General features: G+C 41.9%; 2 protein-coding genes across 3 annotated transcripts; both read right to left on the reverse strand.

Annotated features, from left to right (window-relative positions):
• Nucleotides 1-4546: 4546 nt before the first annotated feature.
• LOC124464077 (proline-rich protein 3-like) lies at nt 4547-8118 on the reverse strand. The gene is made up of 11 exons (XM_047015972.1): nt 7938-8118; nt 7245-7316; nt 7050-7118; nt 6910-6949; nt 6732-6752; nt 6334-6621; nt 6219-6245; nt 5942-6110; nt 5598-5716; nt 5309-5477; nt 4547-5021 (listed from the first exon to the last, which is right to left on the reverse strand). Exons 3-11 carry the CDS (start codon nt 7077-7079, stop codon nt 4898-4900), a joined length of 987 nt encoding a protein of 328 aa, XP_046871928.1. The 5' UTR covers nt 7080-7118; nt 7245-7316; nt 7938-8118; the 3' UTR covers nt 4547-4897.
• Nucleotides 8119-9441: 1323 nt separating this feature from the next.
• LOC124464071 lies at nt 9442-12928 on the reverse strand. 2 transcript variants are annotated; one of them, XM_047015964.1, is made up of 10 exons: nt 12708-12928; nt 12513-12581; nt 12376-12415; nt 12207-12227; nt 11701-12096; nt 11586-11612; nt 11318-11486; nt 10540-10658; nt 10250-10418; nt 9442-9953 (listed from the first exon to the last, which is right to left on the reverse strand). In XM_047015964.1, exons 2-10 carry the CDS (start codon nt 12540-12542, stop codon nt 9830-9832), a joined length of 1095 nt encoding a protein of 364 aa, XP_046871920.1. In that variant the 5' UTR covers nt 12543-12581; nt 12708-12928; the 3' UTR covers nt 9442-9829. The 2 variants fall into 2 exon arrangements, with proteins under 2 accessions (XP_046871920.1, XP_046871921.1); XM_047015965.1 differs by having other exon boundaries at nt 11701-12093; nt 12708-12733.
• Between the last annotated feature and the right edge of the window lie 2535 nt (nt 12929-15463).

A 15463-nucleotide genomic window follows, 5' to 3' on the forward strand; every position in this document is an offset into this window, starting at 1 on the left:
AAATGTTTATTTATAGAATACTTTAAATACCAGTTTGTTTAACTTCTTCCCCCAGACACTGGAAGCCCAAATCAGTCATCCTGCATTTCCCCCTGGATAGTGACAAACATATTCCAGCAAATGTTGCAGCTGTACACAAACAGATTTACTTTTTTGCTATCTAATGGCTTAAATAACAATGGTAAAATGATGCAGCATTTCTGCCCGTTAGCAAGTACTCATGACGAGAAGTTATTCTTTCAACGCCGTTGTTTCCCCGGGTGGGGAGTGCACCGTTCCTGGAGGTACTGCAATTGCCCCCTAGGGGGTTACAAGTGGAAGTACAAGTTCGCAGGTCCATCCAGGCTTTCGCCCTAATGGCTCCGTCTCCCTCTCCACCCGGTCGTCCTCGCCAGTGGCAATCGAGCGACTGACCCTCTGCCCTCATCGTGACGGCCCCTGGGAAGGCACCATCCCCATTTCTCCCAGGCTGCCCTTCAGCGAGGATTTCCTATCCTCTTGCGAGGATTCCAAATCCTGGTTGACTGACACTCCGTCCGTCCAACAGCGGTGTGTCCAGACATTTTTGATAGGGGTGGCACCAGGGGTGGCCCGCCTCTGACTGGGCATATAGCCAATCATATATTGGGGTGGCCAATCAGATTTCAGGGGTGGCCCGTGCCACCCTAGGCCACCCCTGAGGCCGTGGTTTACGCTGATTTTAGAACTGGTAAGGGGAGTAGTTAGGCACGACGCGAAGCGGAGTGCCGAAAACCCCCTTACCTGTTCTAAAATCAGCGTAAACCACGGACTCGCGGGGCTTATTGCTTTTCTAAAACTGTTACTACAAATATTTGATATGGTTTCATCAATAAAAACAATAAGAAACAAAATAGTTTAATAATAAACCGTCATTCTTCCGCTACTACAAAGTATAGTTCCTATATAAATCATTGCCACGCAACAGCCAGATGGACATCTTTGCCGTCTTTTTCCATTTGAAATATTCGATGCGCAGTAATATGGAGTGTTAAAGAATGTTATGAGGACAACCTGTGAGGTTATGCTGGATTTTACAATGGCATGGAACGCGATATAGCCAATCACAATCAAGGATGGGAACAACCAGTTTTAGAAAGTACTTTAACAGAACTATAACTACACGCCAACTGCTTCTCCTTGGCATCTGATGGAGGCGATCCTTCGAAACCTTTGTCTCCACAATATAATTATGTTAGAAGGTGCTGCCACATATTCTACAAAATACAATCTTGTCCTTGTGGAAGCTTCATTCAACTTGAGGACGGCACCATTGTGAACGAAGGATAAACTCGAGAAGCTGGTGCAAAAAGGATCCATATCGACCGTGCAAACTTGCCAACGGTCCAGAACCCGTCAAGACCATTACTTCCGTTAAGTTGTTAAAAGGATATTTGCATCGGCAATTAAAGAAAGTAACTCTCCGATACGTATACACCTTATATTATATACCAAATAGCTGCCGTTTACTAGGAAATAAAAAGCTCTCATTCAAACCGTGTGGTCAAGTGCAGAGCGACAAACTGGAAGTGTTCCCCCCGGCCTCAGATTATGCACTGGGGTATGCAAATCACACATCTCCAGTGGGGGAGGGAGGCTCGCGCACGTCACCTGGACATGGACAACTGAACATGACCCCTTCATTTAAAAAAAGCTCTGTATGTAATAGTATTGAGTAGTGTCTATGCCATTTGTTTACACTAATGTTGCTATAACATTTTTGTACTCATCCAGTTTAGCTTAAACTGGGCTATTGAAATAGCCTTAAACCTGGCAGATTTCTCTGTGTGTGAGTGCGTGTGTGTGTTATATCACCCAGGAAATGTGAAAAAGAAAACAGGGACAGCTTTGTCACAACCTCTCAACTAACCTGCTGGGTGTTGTTTAAATCATCTTCAAATGTTGACAATTATATAGGCATTAATGTTATTGGGTTAGCTTTTTGTGATTAAACGTCCTAAATTCAGACTTGAAGTTGGTATTTTTTCTTGCATGATCATTTTTGTTAATGTAACAACCTTGCCCATAATTAGCCTATGGGGCTTATTCTGAACATTACAGATACTTAACTCTAAAGTTATGAGCGCTATGTATCTACAGTATATAGCATCCAACAAATCCCATGACAGCTTCCACTTCCACATTTCCAACTGTTCAGCTTTATTACCCACAGGATGTGTAGACCTTCAAACCAAATATGGTGTGATGAGGTAATCCCAGCTCAGAGTCCATTCACTCAGCTATCCACAGGGACAACATGAAAGATATGGCTGCCTTGCATCTTCAAAGGTAAGGAATGATTTGTTATTTTCTCATGTCTGTCTCTTACTGTACATCTCTCCCTTTCTCATCTCTCTCTTGCCCTCCTCTCTCTCCGCCTCCCTCCCTCTCTCTCTCTCTCTCTCTCTCTCTCTCTCTCTCTCTCTCTCTCTCTCTCTCTCTCTCTCTGTCTCTCTCTGTCTCTCTCTCTCCCCCCCTTTCCTCTCTCCCTGTCTATCCCCCCCTCTCCCTGTCTTCTCTCTACGTCCTAACTAAGATCATCTCCCTGTTATGTACAGTGCCCTCCAAAAGTATTGGAACAGTGAGGCCAATTCCTTTATTTTTGCTGTAGACTGAAAACATTTGGGCTTGACATCAAACGATGAATGTGAAACCAGAGATCAACGTTTCAGCTTTTATTTCCAGGTATTTACATCAGGATCTGATGCACAAATTAGAAAATATCACCTTTTTGTTCGAACCCACCCATTTGTCACGTGAGCAAAAGTATTGGAACATGTGACTGACAGGTGTGTTTTGTTGCCCAGGTGTGTCCTATTACATACATTATTCAATCAATAAATACCACTGAATGTCTACACTCAGGTTCAGATTGGGTAAGATAGGTTTTGTCTATGCAGACTGTATTCAGAGGTGAAAACAACATGAAAACCAGAGCGCTGTCTTTGGGTGAAAAACAAGCAATTGTGAGTCTTAGAGAAGATGGAAAATCAATCAGAGCCATTGCAGAAACATTGGCCATAGCCAGTACAACCATTTGGAATGTCCTGAAGAAGAAGAAAACTACTGGTGTACTAAGTAACAGACGTCGAACAGGTAGACCAAGGAAAACATCAGCAGTTGATGACAGAAACATTGTGAGAGCTGTAAAGAAAGACCCTAAAACAACTGTTAGTGAGATCAGCAACAACCTCCAGATGGCAGGAGTGAAGGTATCACTATCTACTGTTCGCAGAAGACTTCATGAACAAAAGTACAAGGGCTACACCAGAAGATGCAAACCACTCATTAGCAAGAAGAATAGGAAGGCCAGGCTGGAAATTGCCAAAAAGTACAGAGATGAACCTCAAAAATTCTGGGACAAAGTTTTATGGACTGATGAGACAAAGATTAACTTTTACCAAAGTGATGGAAAGGCTAAAGTTTGGAGAAAGAAAGGAACTGCTCATGATCCCAAACACACAAGCTCATCTGTGAAACACGGTGGAGGTAATGTCATGGCTTGGGCTTGCATGGCTTCTTCTGGGACGGGCTCATTAATCTTCATTGAGGATGTAACACATGATGGCAGCAGCAAAATGACCTCGGAAGTCTACAGAAACATTTTGTCTGCCAATTTAACGAAAGATGCAACCAAACTGATTGGCAGAGCCTTCATCATGCAGCAAGATAACGACCCAAAACACACTGCCAAAACAACAAAGGAGTTCATCAGGGGCAAGAAATGGAAGGTATTAGACTGGCCAAGTCAATCTCCAGACTTAAACCCTATAGAGCATGCATTTTACCTGCTTAAGAGGAGACTGAAGGGAGGAACCCCACAAAACAAACAACAACTGAAAGAGGCTGCAGTGAAAGCCTGGGAAAGCATCAAAAAGGAAGAATGCAAAAGTTTGGTGACGTCAATGGGTCACAGACTTGCTGCAGTTATTGAAAGCAAAGGATTTGCAACTAAATATTAAGTCTTATTCACTTAAATATGTTTTAAGTATATCTGTTCCAATACTTTTGCTCACATGACAAATGGGTGGATTCAAACAAAATGTGATATTTTCTTAGTTGTGCATCAGATCCTGATGTAAATACCTGGAAATAAAAGCTGAAACGTTGATCTCTGGTCTCACGTTCATTATTTGATGTCAAGCCCAAATGTTTTCAGTCTACAGCAAAAATAAAGGAATTCGCCTCACTGTTCCAATACTTTTGGAGGGCACTGTAAGTTCTCTAAGTGAATAACTTAAGACCTACTGCTGAAAAAAGAATGGCCATGACGATGATCAAGCAGATCCCAGTTTTATTAAAAGGATTAAAATAAGTAAAACTGTATACTTAACAATGTAAGTGTCAAATCGAATTGTACCCTATCTGTAGATCTGCAATTCCCTTCGTCTTCTTGACTCTGAAGATCAAGTTACCATAGTGTTTGGCCGTGTGTTTTATGTCTGAGATCAGCTGTGTCTGTTTCTTGCCTTAAGAGTGGCACCATGGATAATCAGTCCACAAACAATTTAAGAATAAGGATAGCAAGAGCACACTGTGGCGACAGACTCCTACACAGCCACACAGTCGACTGGATGGAGGGGTAGAGGAGAGGAGATGGATTGAGTCGATCAGTGTTTGTTGTCTGCTCCAGGATACTGCTCTTTACCCCTCAATACCTTCAATCAACAAGTACATTCTTTCAGATGCTAAGGCAGTCCAACTGGTCACAATTGCCATGATTTAAAACCACAGCACTGCTCTGATGCACATTACAAGGTCAGATGATTTGAAGATGGAACAAAGGAAACATGGTCAAAGAGTTTGAACTAAACTAGCCTGTTTATTAAGTCCAGATTTCCATTTATTAACTTTGAGACCCATATAGCTTCACAGTAAATTAGCAACCAGATGAGCAACCACATGGGCAACCACATGGGCACGCAAATCTCACTTTGTAATCCAGACAATGTTTGCCTTTCTGATCCTTATTGCGGCAGACGAAGCCCTGGGTTGGATTGTAGCTGGAAAATAAGGCATAGGATCATTACAGTACAGTCCATGACATGATATCCTCAAAAAGCATTTGAGAACGATAGTTAGTAAAAACTTTGGTTAAATGAGAATCTTTGATGTCCATTCTGTAACATTATGATAAGGAAACTTCTGGCCAGAGCATTTTCATTTTTCTCAAAGAAATCCAAAATACAGGAATAAATCACCCAGATGTATTGAGTCTTCCAGAATAAAAAGCTATACTTCTCACTTAAGGAATGCATTTTAAAGGGTAATAAGGAACGGTTGTACGTACGTGAGGAAATTCTGCCCCCAGGCAGGGGTGTTGGTTCCCACGACAACGCTTTCTATGTAGAGGGGTTGAGCACAGATGACTCCAGGGTTCTTTTTACGGAGCATACTAAGGGTTTCCCAGTCCCCTGTTCCACTAGGGTTGTCACAATCAAACCACTTGGTCCAGCACACTGTTGAAGACCAACACAGTTGATGAAAACATTTGGAAACAACCTAAATAACCGTCTCTTCTGAACAGACCCCAAACCCAATCCTGTGTTTATTTTCTAGTGGAGAGGCAAGACGGTTACCTCCTGATGATGCACAAAATGGTGGGTGGCAGCTGAACCGGACACGGTAGTCGAAACAGCGTGGTTTGTGCGGATGCTGGTCTGCATTTTTACAGACAAAGCCTGTGATTGTGTCCATTCTGAACAAATCAAAACCACAGAAGGCATACATAAGAGGGAGGGACTACGATAACATCTAGGTTAAATGACTGAGTAAGTCCAAAGCTTAGACTCTAACCCAGCTAGCTAGGATACAGTGCCATTTTCACCAGCTCAGGAATTAGGTTTAGATGGTGAGAACAAAATGATGAAATCTAAACACTTGTATCTCATTCGCTAGGCAAATTAAAACCTGCTAGACTCACGCCGCAATAACATTTCCAGTAGGGAGACTCCCTCCACTGGTAGTGGTGACCTCTATCTGTACAGGATGGTGACAGATCTTTCCGGGGTTCTCTGAGCGGAGCTGTGCGAGGGTCTCATAGTCTCCAGTCCCAGAGGGGTCGTCCCTGTCAAACCACTCCGTCCAACATTCTGCGTTTCCACACAAAAAAGATAGGAGGATCGGAGAGAATGAGTTTCCTAGTATTCAACAACATGGCATTTCCACATCAGTTATGAAAAGAAACAAGAGGTACTCACTGATGTTCGTAAAATCAGGCAAGTGAACTGCCGAGCAAAAGAAAAGTCAAGTAAAGTTGGTGTACCAGACACAAGTTAACATTATCAGTGTACCATGTGCTTAAATAAGTGTTACTTGGTTTTATGGGGTCGATAGGATGGTGTGGACAGTGTGGAGGGTCTGGATAGTCTGGACGGTCTGGACAGTCTGGACGGTCTGGATGTTGTGGATGGTGTGGAGGGGGTGGATGGGGTGGATGGGGTGGATGGGGTGGATTGGGTGGAAGGGGTGGATGGGGTGGATTGGGTGGAAGGGGTGGATGGTATGGAGGGGGTGGATAGGGTGGATGGGGTGGATGGGGTGGATAGTCCGGATCGGGTGGATAGTCTGGATTGGGTGGATAGTGCGGACTCTTTGAACCTGCTAATATGCAAAAGAAAACATTATTTCTTTACCTCACCATCAACCTTTCTAAAACAAACATATGTTGTTTATATAGGGTATAATATGAGAGGATTGAGAATCGTACTTACCCTTAAGGTCTTGAGGGGTCACTGATAACAAAATGCAAAAAAACATAACATTACGGGATGTGCATCAGTCATGACTAGATTGTGATTATCTGGAGTTTCTTCTAGTTACATGCTTTTAGTTTAAATCAAACTACTGATGATGCTAACATTCATGATTATTCCAATAAAAAGGGCTCACCAGAGCTCACAAGCAGTCCTGAGACCAAAGCAAAGACCAGCTGAAAGAGAAACAACAAAACCCATAGCTCATGCACAAGTCAACTATTTGGTTCAGGGTTATCAAAGGGTTAAAATAAAAACAATGACATCATACTGTACCAAATGGATCATGTTGGCCAGCGGCAACATTTAGTTGCACCTCCTAGTTGAGTTGAAAAACTCACCAATCTGAAAGAAAATCATTTCCACACATGCCATTAAACTAATTATTACCCCAATATCAAGATCCTTGACATTATTTAAAAGCATTTTGGACACGTTCAAGCTGTTACAAATGTGGTCAAAACCGCTCACCAAATAAGGGGAAGGTGAGCCTGCTGTTCTGTCTGTGTTTGAAGTGTCAGTCGATGCCCTTTTATTTTGCCCCTGTGAATGTCATGGTGTGGAATGGAGAGGGTCACAAGCTTCTGATTAATCAGACAACTCGAGCACAGGAGAGTTTTTAGTCCATTTTCAACTTGTGGGACCAAGCTGGGGCCAGTTGTACTGTCAGAGGGGCCAGTTACATTATTGTTGGAATATAGCTTTCTTCACTGCCTTGCAGGCATTAACATTAAAAAGAACAAGTTAACAATGATTCAGAATCTACTTTTATAGGGACCACAAGGGGGTCCAAGCTTGTTCTCACAGGGGCACTGGCCCCCTCCACCCTCCATATATAACGAGTGGTGATTTCAGAAGGTGAGGTGCCTTTTGGCACCGGTAATTCCATACGTCAGAACTATAAAAATTCAAAGCTGAGGCTTTACAAAACACTCAAAAAACATTTACACAACAGTGACATTTACTGGCATCCGCAGAAATAGCAGATAAGTAATCATCTTGAAAGGGTTTCCTAAAGGGGTATCTTTGGCTGAGCTGTAAAGTGGTGTTTCTATTGTCAGGGTTTGAGTCACACATACGGCATGTTTCTAGTGAATGTGGAGATGGTATTCCGCAGAACAAAAGGTCTGAATACAATAATATCACAAATGAAAATGCACAGACCTTGAACGTTCATCACACGTAGCCTATATGAAATCCGTTCACCATCCCTGGTGTCTGAGATGTGGTTACTCTGCGATGTGGCTTGAGTGACGACCGAAATACTATACTACAGACTTGTGACACAAAGACTGATATGCTTTGAATTAGAAATGTGCTACATTGCTGTGGGAAGGTATTGAGCTTTTCTGTAATTCATGTGTAAATGTTCTAGGCCCAGCTATTGAGGGATAAAATAGTAAGATCTGGCATGGTGGTCAGAAACGGATTGAGCAAAACAACTGTTTGCTTGATAACAAAGTCAAGGATCAACAAAGTCAACACGATGTGTTCCAACTGCATGCACCCTCTACTACTAAAGTTACTGCTGCAAATGAGTATTTAAATATAGGACAGAACACACGCTGGGTTGATCTAACCCAGCAAGATGGGTTAATCATTTAACACGGGAAATTGTGTTGATCCTTCAAGCCAAATATTGGTTAATGTTGACCAGGAGAAATAATGGGTAATTTGACCTCATAGGCCTAAATGGGTTATCATTAATGTTTTATTACAATCACCAAAATCTGTATACACGTATTGAAATATAGTGTAAGTTAATAACTTGGATATGTATATCTTATCCAAAATAGTTAGGAACAATCTTTAAGTTAAATAAATTGAATAAAACAAAAGCTGGCTTTTCATTGGCGTAGCTGGTAAGTAGTAACACTTGCGACTCGAGTCAGAGGTCCAGGGGTCGAGTACTACCGACAGGATGTTAAGACTTTCCAACCAAATATGGTGTGATGAGGTCATCCCAGCTCTGAGTCCGTCTGCTCAGCTATCCACAGGGATCAACATGAAAGAAGTGGCTGCCTTGTATCGTCGAATGTAAAGAATCATTTGTTTTCTAATGTCTGTCTCTTACTGTACATCTCTCCTTCTCTCTCTATCTCCCCCCTTTCCTCTCTCCCTGTCAGTCTATCCCCCCCCCTCTCTGCCTGTCTTTCCCTGTCTTCTCTCTACTTCCTAACTAAGAAAGTTTACTCCCTGTAATAAGTTATCTAAGTGAATAACTTAAGCCCTACTGCTGCTAACCCTAACCCTAAAACAATGGCTTTGATTGAGAAGAAGTAGGTCCCAGTTTTATTAAAAGCATACAACTAAGTAAACTGTATATTTGACAATGTAAGTATCATAATCAAAATGTACCCTATCTGTAGATCTGCCATTCCCTTCGTCTTCTAGACTCTGAAGGTCAAGTTACCATAGGGTTTGGCCGTGTGTTTTATGTCTGAGATCCGCTGTGAGTCTGTTTCTTGCCTTAAGAGTGCCACCATGGATAATCAGTCCACAAACAGTTCAAGAATTAAGAGAGCAAGAGAAGATCTAATATTTACAGATCAAAATATAGTGAAGTGATAGTACTCATCTTTATTGCCTTAAACTGTGTGTAGAGTATGTAGAAGGTGGACATATGTGCTGATGGTGGCACAATGTGACTGCATGCACACTGTGGCAATTCAATTTCAATTTCAGTTTATTTTATCAAGAGGAACAGTGTAAATAAATGAACATTAACATTAAAACAGTACACAGCCACACAGTGGACCGGATGGAGGGGTAGAGGAGAGGAGATGGATTGAGTCGATCAGTGTTTATTGTCTGCTCCAGGATACCGCACTTTACCTCTCAATACCTTAATTCCACAAGTAAATGCTAAGGCAGTCCAACTGTTCACAATTGCCACAATTTAAAACCACAATACTGCTCTGATGCACATTACAAGGTCAGATGATTTGAAGATGGAACAAAGGAAACATGGTCAAAGAGTTTGAACTAAACTAGCCTGTTTATTAAGTCCAGATTTCCATTTATTAACTTTGAGACCCATATAGCTTCACAGTGAATTAGCAACCAGTGGAGCAACCACATGGGCACCCACATGGGCACGCAAATCTCACTTTGTAATCCAGACATTGTTTGCCTTTCTGATCCTGATTGCGGCAGACGAAGCCCTGGGTTGGATTGTAGCTGGAAAATAAGGCATAGGATTAATACTGTACAGTCCATGACATGACATCCTCAAAAAGCATTAGAGAACGATTGTTAGTAAAAACCTTTTTAATGAGAATCTTTGATCTCCATTCTACAACATTATGATAAGAAAACTTCTGGCCATAGCGTTTTCATTTTTCTCCAAAATATCCAAAATCCAAATCCAAAAAACAGGAATAAATCAACCAAATGTATTGAGTCTTCCAGAATAAAAAGCTAAACTTCTCACTTAAGGACTATTTTAAAGGGTAATAAGGAACGGTTGTACGTACTAGAGGAAATTCTGCCCCCAGGCAGGGGCGTTGGTTCCCACGACAACGCTCTCTATGTAGAGGGGTTGAGCACAGATGACTCCAGGGTTCTCTTGATGGAGGTTAGTAAGGGTTTCCCAGTCACCTGTCCCACTAGGGTTGTCACGATCAAACCACTTGGTCCAGCACACTGGTGAAGACCAACACAGTTGATGAAAACATTTGGAAAACAACCCAAATAATCGTCTCTTCTGGACAGACCTCAAACCCACTTCTGTGTTCATTTTCTAGTGGAAAGGCAAGATGGTTACCTCCTGAAGATGCACAAAATGGTGGGTGGCAGCTGAACCGGACACGGTAGTCGAAACAGCGTGGTTTGTGCGGATGCTGGTCTGCATTTTTACAGACAAAGCCTGTGATTGTGTCCATTCTGAACAAATCAAAACCACAGAAGGCAGACATAAGAGGTAGTGACAACAATAACATCTAGGTTAAATGACTGAGTAAATCCAAAGCTTAGACTCTGCCCCAGCTAGCTAGGATACAGTGCCATTTTCACCAGCTCAGGAATAAGCTCAGCTAGATCAGGCAGGGCAATCAGGCAGCGTGTGTCATCCATTTGTCGGGGACGTAAGGCGTCCTACTCCACCTTCCCTTCCTCCGCCCACTACTACACTCATGTTAGCAGCGCATATCCATCGGGCCACGTCCGATAAGGTGTCTTTAAAAGACGCACGGATACACACACACTCACCCCGGTTGTTGCATGATCAGTGCTGCTGCCGCCCTCCACCATCCCCTTCCCCCCCATGCTGTCTGGATGTTCTATCCATCAGGGGTGTTATATCTCTATTGCTCCCTGCCTCATATGTCATGTATGTATGTGTGCATCGAGGAGACAGGGAGTGCTTCCCTTAGATCATCCACTCCGCCAAAGTCTACATTTCCATGTCATAAAAATAAATGCACAAAAATCTAATACGTGATTGTCTTGACTGAACTATGGTTTAATGTGATGGTGAAACAAAATGATGAAATCTAGACACATATATCTCATTCGCTAGGCAAATTAAAACCTGCTAGACTCACGCCGCAATAACATTTCCAGTAGGGAGACTCCCTCCACTGGTAGTGGTGACCTCTATCTGTACAGGATGGAGACAGATCTTTCCGGGGTTCTCTGAGCGGAGCTGTGCGAGGGTCTCATAGTCTCCAGTCCCAGAGGGGTCGTCCCTGTCAAACCACTCCGTCCAACATTCTGCGTTTCCACACAAGAGGATCGGAGAGAATGAGTTTCCTAGTATTCAACAACATGGCATTTCCACATCAGTTATGAAAAGAAACAAGATGTACTCACTGATGTTCGTATAATCAGGCAAGGGAACTGCCGAGCAAAAGAAAAGTCAAGTAAAGTTGGTGTACCAGACACAAGTTAACATTATCACTGTACCATGTGCTTAAATAAGTGTTACTTGGTTTTATGGGGTCGATAGGATGGTGTGGACAGTATGGAGCGTCTGGATGGTGTGGAAGGTGTGGACAGTGTGGAGGGTCTGGATGGTGTGGACGGTCTGGACGGTCTGGATAGTCTGGACGGTCTGGATAGTCTGGACGGTCAGGACGGTCTGGACGGTCAGGACGGTCTGGACGGTCAGGACGGTCTGGATAGTCTGGACGGTCAGGACGGTCTGGACGGTCAGGACGGTCTGGATAGTCTGGACGGTCTGGACGGTCTGGACGGTCTGGACGGTCTGGACGGTATGGACGTTGTGGATGTTGTGGAAGGGGTGGATGGGGTGGATGGGGTGGATAGTCCGGATCGGGTGGATAGTCTGGATTGGGTGGATAGTGCGGACTCTTTGAACCTGCTAATATGCAAAAGAAAACATTATTTCTTTACCTCACCATCAATCTTTCTAAAACAAACATATGTTGTTTATATAGGGTATAATATGAGAGGATTGAGAATCGTACTTACCCTTAAGGTCTTGAGGGGTCACTGATAACAAAATGCAAAAAAACATAACATTACGGGATGTGCATCAGTCATGACTAGATCTGGATTTTCTTCTAGTTACATGCTTTTAGTTTAAATCAAACTACTGATGATGCTAACATTCATGATTATTCCAATAAAAAGGGCTCACCAGAGCTCACAAGCAGTCCTGAGACCAAAGCAAAGACCAGCTGAAAGAGAAACAACAAAACCCATAGCTCATGCACAAGTCAACTATTTGGTTCAGGGTTATCAAAGGGTTAAAAAACCAATGACATCATACTGTACCAAATGGATCATGTTGGCCAGCGGCAACATTTAGCTGCACCTCCTAGTTGAGTTGAAAAACTCACCAATCTGAAAGAAAATAATTTCCACACATGCCATTAAACTAATTATTACCACAATATCAAGATCCTTGACATGATTTAAAAGCATTTTGGACACATTCAAGCTGTTACAAATGTGGTCAAAACCGCTCACCAAATAAGAGGAAGGTGAGCCTGCTGTTCTGTCTGTGTTTGAAGTGTCAGTCGATGCCTTTTTATATTGCCCCTGTGAATGTCATGGTGTGGAATGGAGAGGGTCACAAGCTTCTGATTAATCAGACAACTCGAGCACAGGAGAGTTTTTAGTCCATTTTCAACTTGTGGGACCAAGCTGGGGCCAGTTGTACTGTTAGAGGGGCCAGTTACATTATTGTTGGAATATAGTTTTCTTCACTGCCTTGCAGACATTATTGTTGGAATATAGTTTTCTTCACTGCCTTGCAGGCATTAACATTAAAAAGAACAAGTTAACAATGATTCAGAATCTACTTTTATAGGGACCACAAGGGGGTCCAAGCTTGTTCTCACAGGGGCACTTCACCCCCCGTGGTTACTCTGCGATGTGGCTAGTAAAAACAGTCTCTTCCTTGAGTGACGACCGAAAAATACCATAGAACTACACACTTGTGACAGAAAGACTGATATGGTTGGAATTTGAAATGTGCTACATTTGCTCTAATTACTGTGCAAATGTTCCAGAACCAGCTATTGAAGGGTAAAATATTAAGATCTGGCATGGTGCTCGGAAACGGATTGAGCAAAACAACTGTTTGCTTGATAACAAAGTCAAGGCCACTCAAGGTTGCCCTGACCATGTTCCACCTCGACCTGCACGATGTATTCCAGCTGCATGCACCCTCTAATACTAAAGTTACTGCTGCAAATAACTAGTTAAATATAGGACAGAACACACGCTGGGTTAATCTAACCCAGCAAGATGGGTTAATCATTTAACACAGCAAATATATAGGCTTGGACTTTCTCACACTTTATTACCAACATCTCACCGCAGCATTTGCACACACATACACACACAAACATGAAAATACAATTTCATCTCTCATATTGAATACTTTTTTGCTGTTAATATTTTGGGAAGCCTTTCATTCTCATAGATATGACAAGGGTTTTTTCAATTGGGGAGTGGTAACATAATTTTGATAAGACCTTCTTTGAGGCCTTACCCACATCCCATTCTGAAGCAGCATATGAGTGAAGCCTAGTTCAGGCATGGCACTCTACGCCTCACCCATTGGCCCACGTCCAATAAGGGGACATTTTAAGGCCGCACGGATACTCCCACACTCACCCCCGGTTGTTGTATTATTGTGCTGCTGCTGCCCTCCATCATCCCCATCTCTCTGTGTTGTCTGTATGTTACTATCCATCAGATAGGATTATTTCTTTATTTGCTTTCTATAGAATCAGAATCAGAATAGTCTATGTATGTTGTGCTTCCCCTAGATACATCCACTCTGCCAACGTTAAACCTATTTTCATGTCTACGGTTATTAATGAATGCTGAAATCTAATATGTGTCTTGACTGAACTGCAGTTGTCAACATTATCAAAGGATATCTCACAGCCTATAGAAAGATCCTTATTGACATGACCAACATGGAGGGAAGACTAGTGTTTGGAGGGAGATTGCCACATTGCCATTGCCACATTGCCACATGCCATTTCAGTGCTTACCTGGTGTACCTTCCTGGGGTATACAAATAAAACAATGAGGCCACTGTTTTTGGAATTACATCATCATTACCCTCGTCTCATGGTCTTATAAATCATTTCCCTGTTCTGTACATCATAACCAAATAAAATACATAAAAGGTGCCTTTTTTGTACATAAAATGTGCACATTGTAAGTTCAATAGAGTCTAAGGTACTTAGAAAATTCGAAGTAATGTATATTTAACTATGGATATGGAAAGCTAATATGTTACTTACTTGGCAGATAAAACATTTCATTGGATGATCTTTTTTGCTTTAATTTAGTGATTGTCAATGTATTCAATCACTGGTCAAATTTAACCCGCGAACACCAAAGGTGTAAACTCTTTTTGAACACAATAGGAGGGCTAAGCCCTACTGCTGTAAAACAGTGGCTATGATGGAGAACAAGTAGGTCCCTGTTTGATTAAAAACATACAACTAAGTAAAACTGTATATTTTACAATGTAAGTATCATAATCAAAATGTACCCTATCTGTAGATCTGCCATTCCCTTCGTCTTCTAGATTCTGAAGGTCAAGTTACCATAGGGTTTGGCCGTGTGTTTTATGTCTGAGACCAGCTGTGAGTCTGTTTCTTTCCTTAAGAGTACCACCATGGATAATCAGTCCACAAACCATTCAAGAATTAGGAGACCAAGAGAAGATCTAATATTTACAGATCAAAATATAAAAAAGTAATAGTACTCATCTTTATTGCCTTAAACTGTGTATAGAGTATGTAGAAGGTGGACATATGTGCGGAATCTGCGGATGGTAGCACGATGGGACTGTACATTATAGTTTTCTTCACTGCCTTGCAGGCATTAACATGGAAAAGACCAAGTTAACAATGATTCAGAATCTAACCAAAATTTAATCCAACCCAGCAAGATGGATTGATCATTTAACACAGCAAATTGTGTTGATCCTTCAAGCCAAATATTGGTTAATGTTGACCAGAAGAAATGCTGGGTAATTTGACCTCAAATACCTAAATGGGTTATTGTTGATGTTTTATTACAACGATTGAACTTTGCATAAATGTTTTTTAAATAGACTGTAGTCAAAATTACTTGGATATGTATACCTTATCCAAAATCGTTTTTTAACATTTTTTAAAGTTAAATAAATGGAATAAAACAGAAGCTGGCTTTTCATTCAAATACTATACATCAAATACTACCCACAGGATGTG

The sequence above is a fragment of the Hypomesus transpacificus genome, unplaced genomic scaffold (genome assembly GCF_021917145.1).
Source record: "Hypomesus transpacificus isolate Combined female unplaced genomic scaffold, fHypTra1 scaffold_31, whole genome shotgun sequence".
Classification (NCBI taxonomy): Eukaryota; Metazoa; Chordata; class Actinopteri; order Osmeriformes; family Osmeridae; genus Hypomesus; species Hypomesus transpacificus.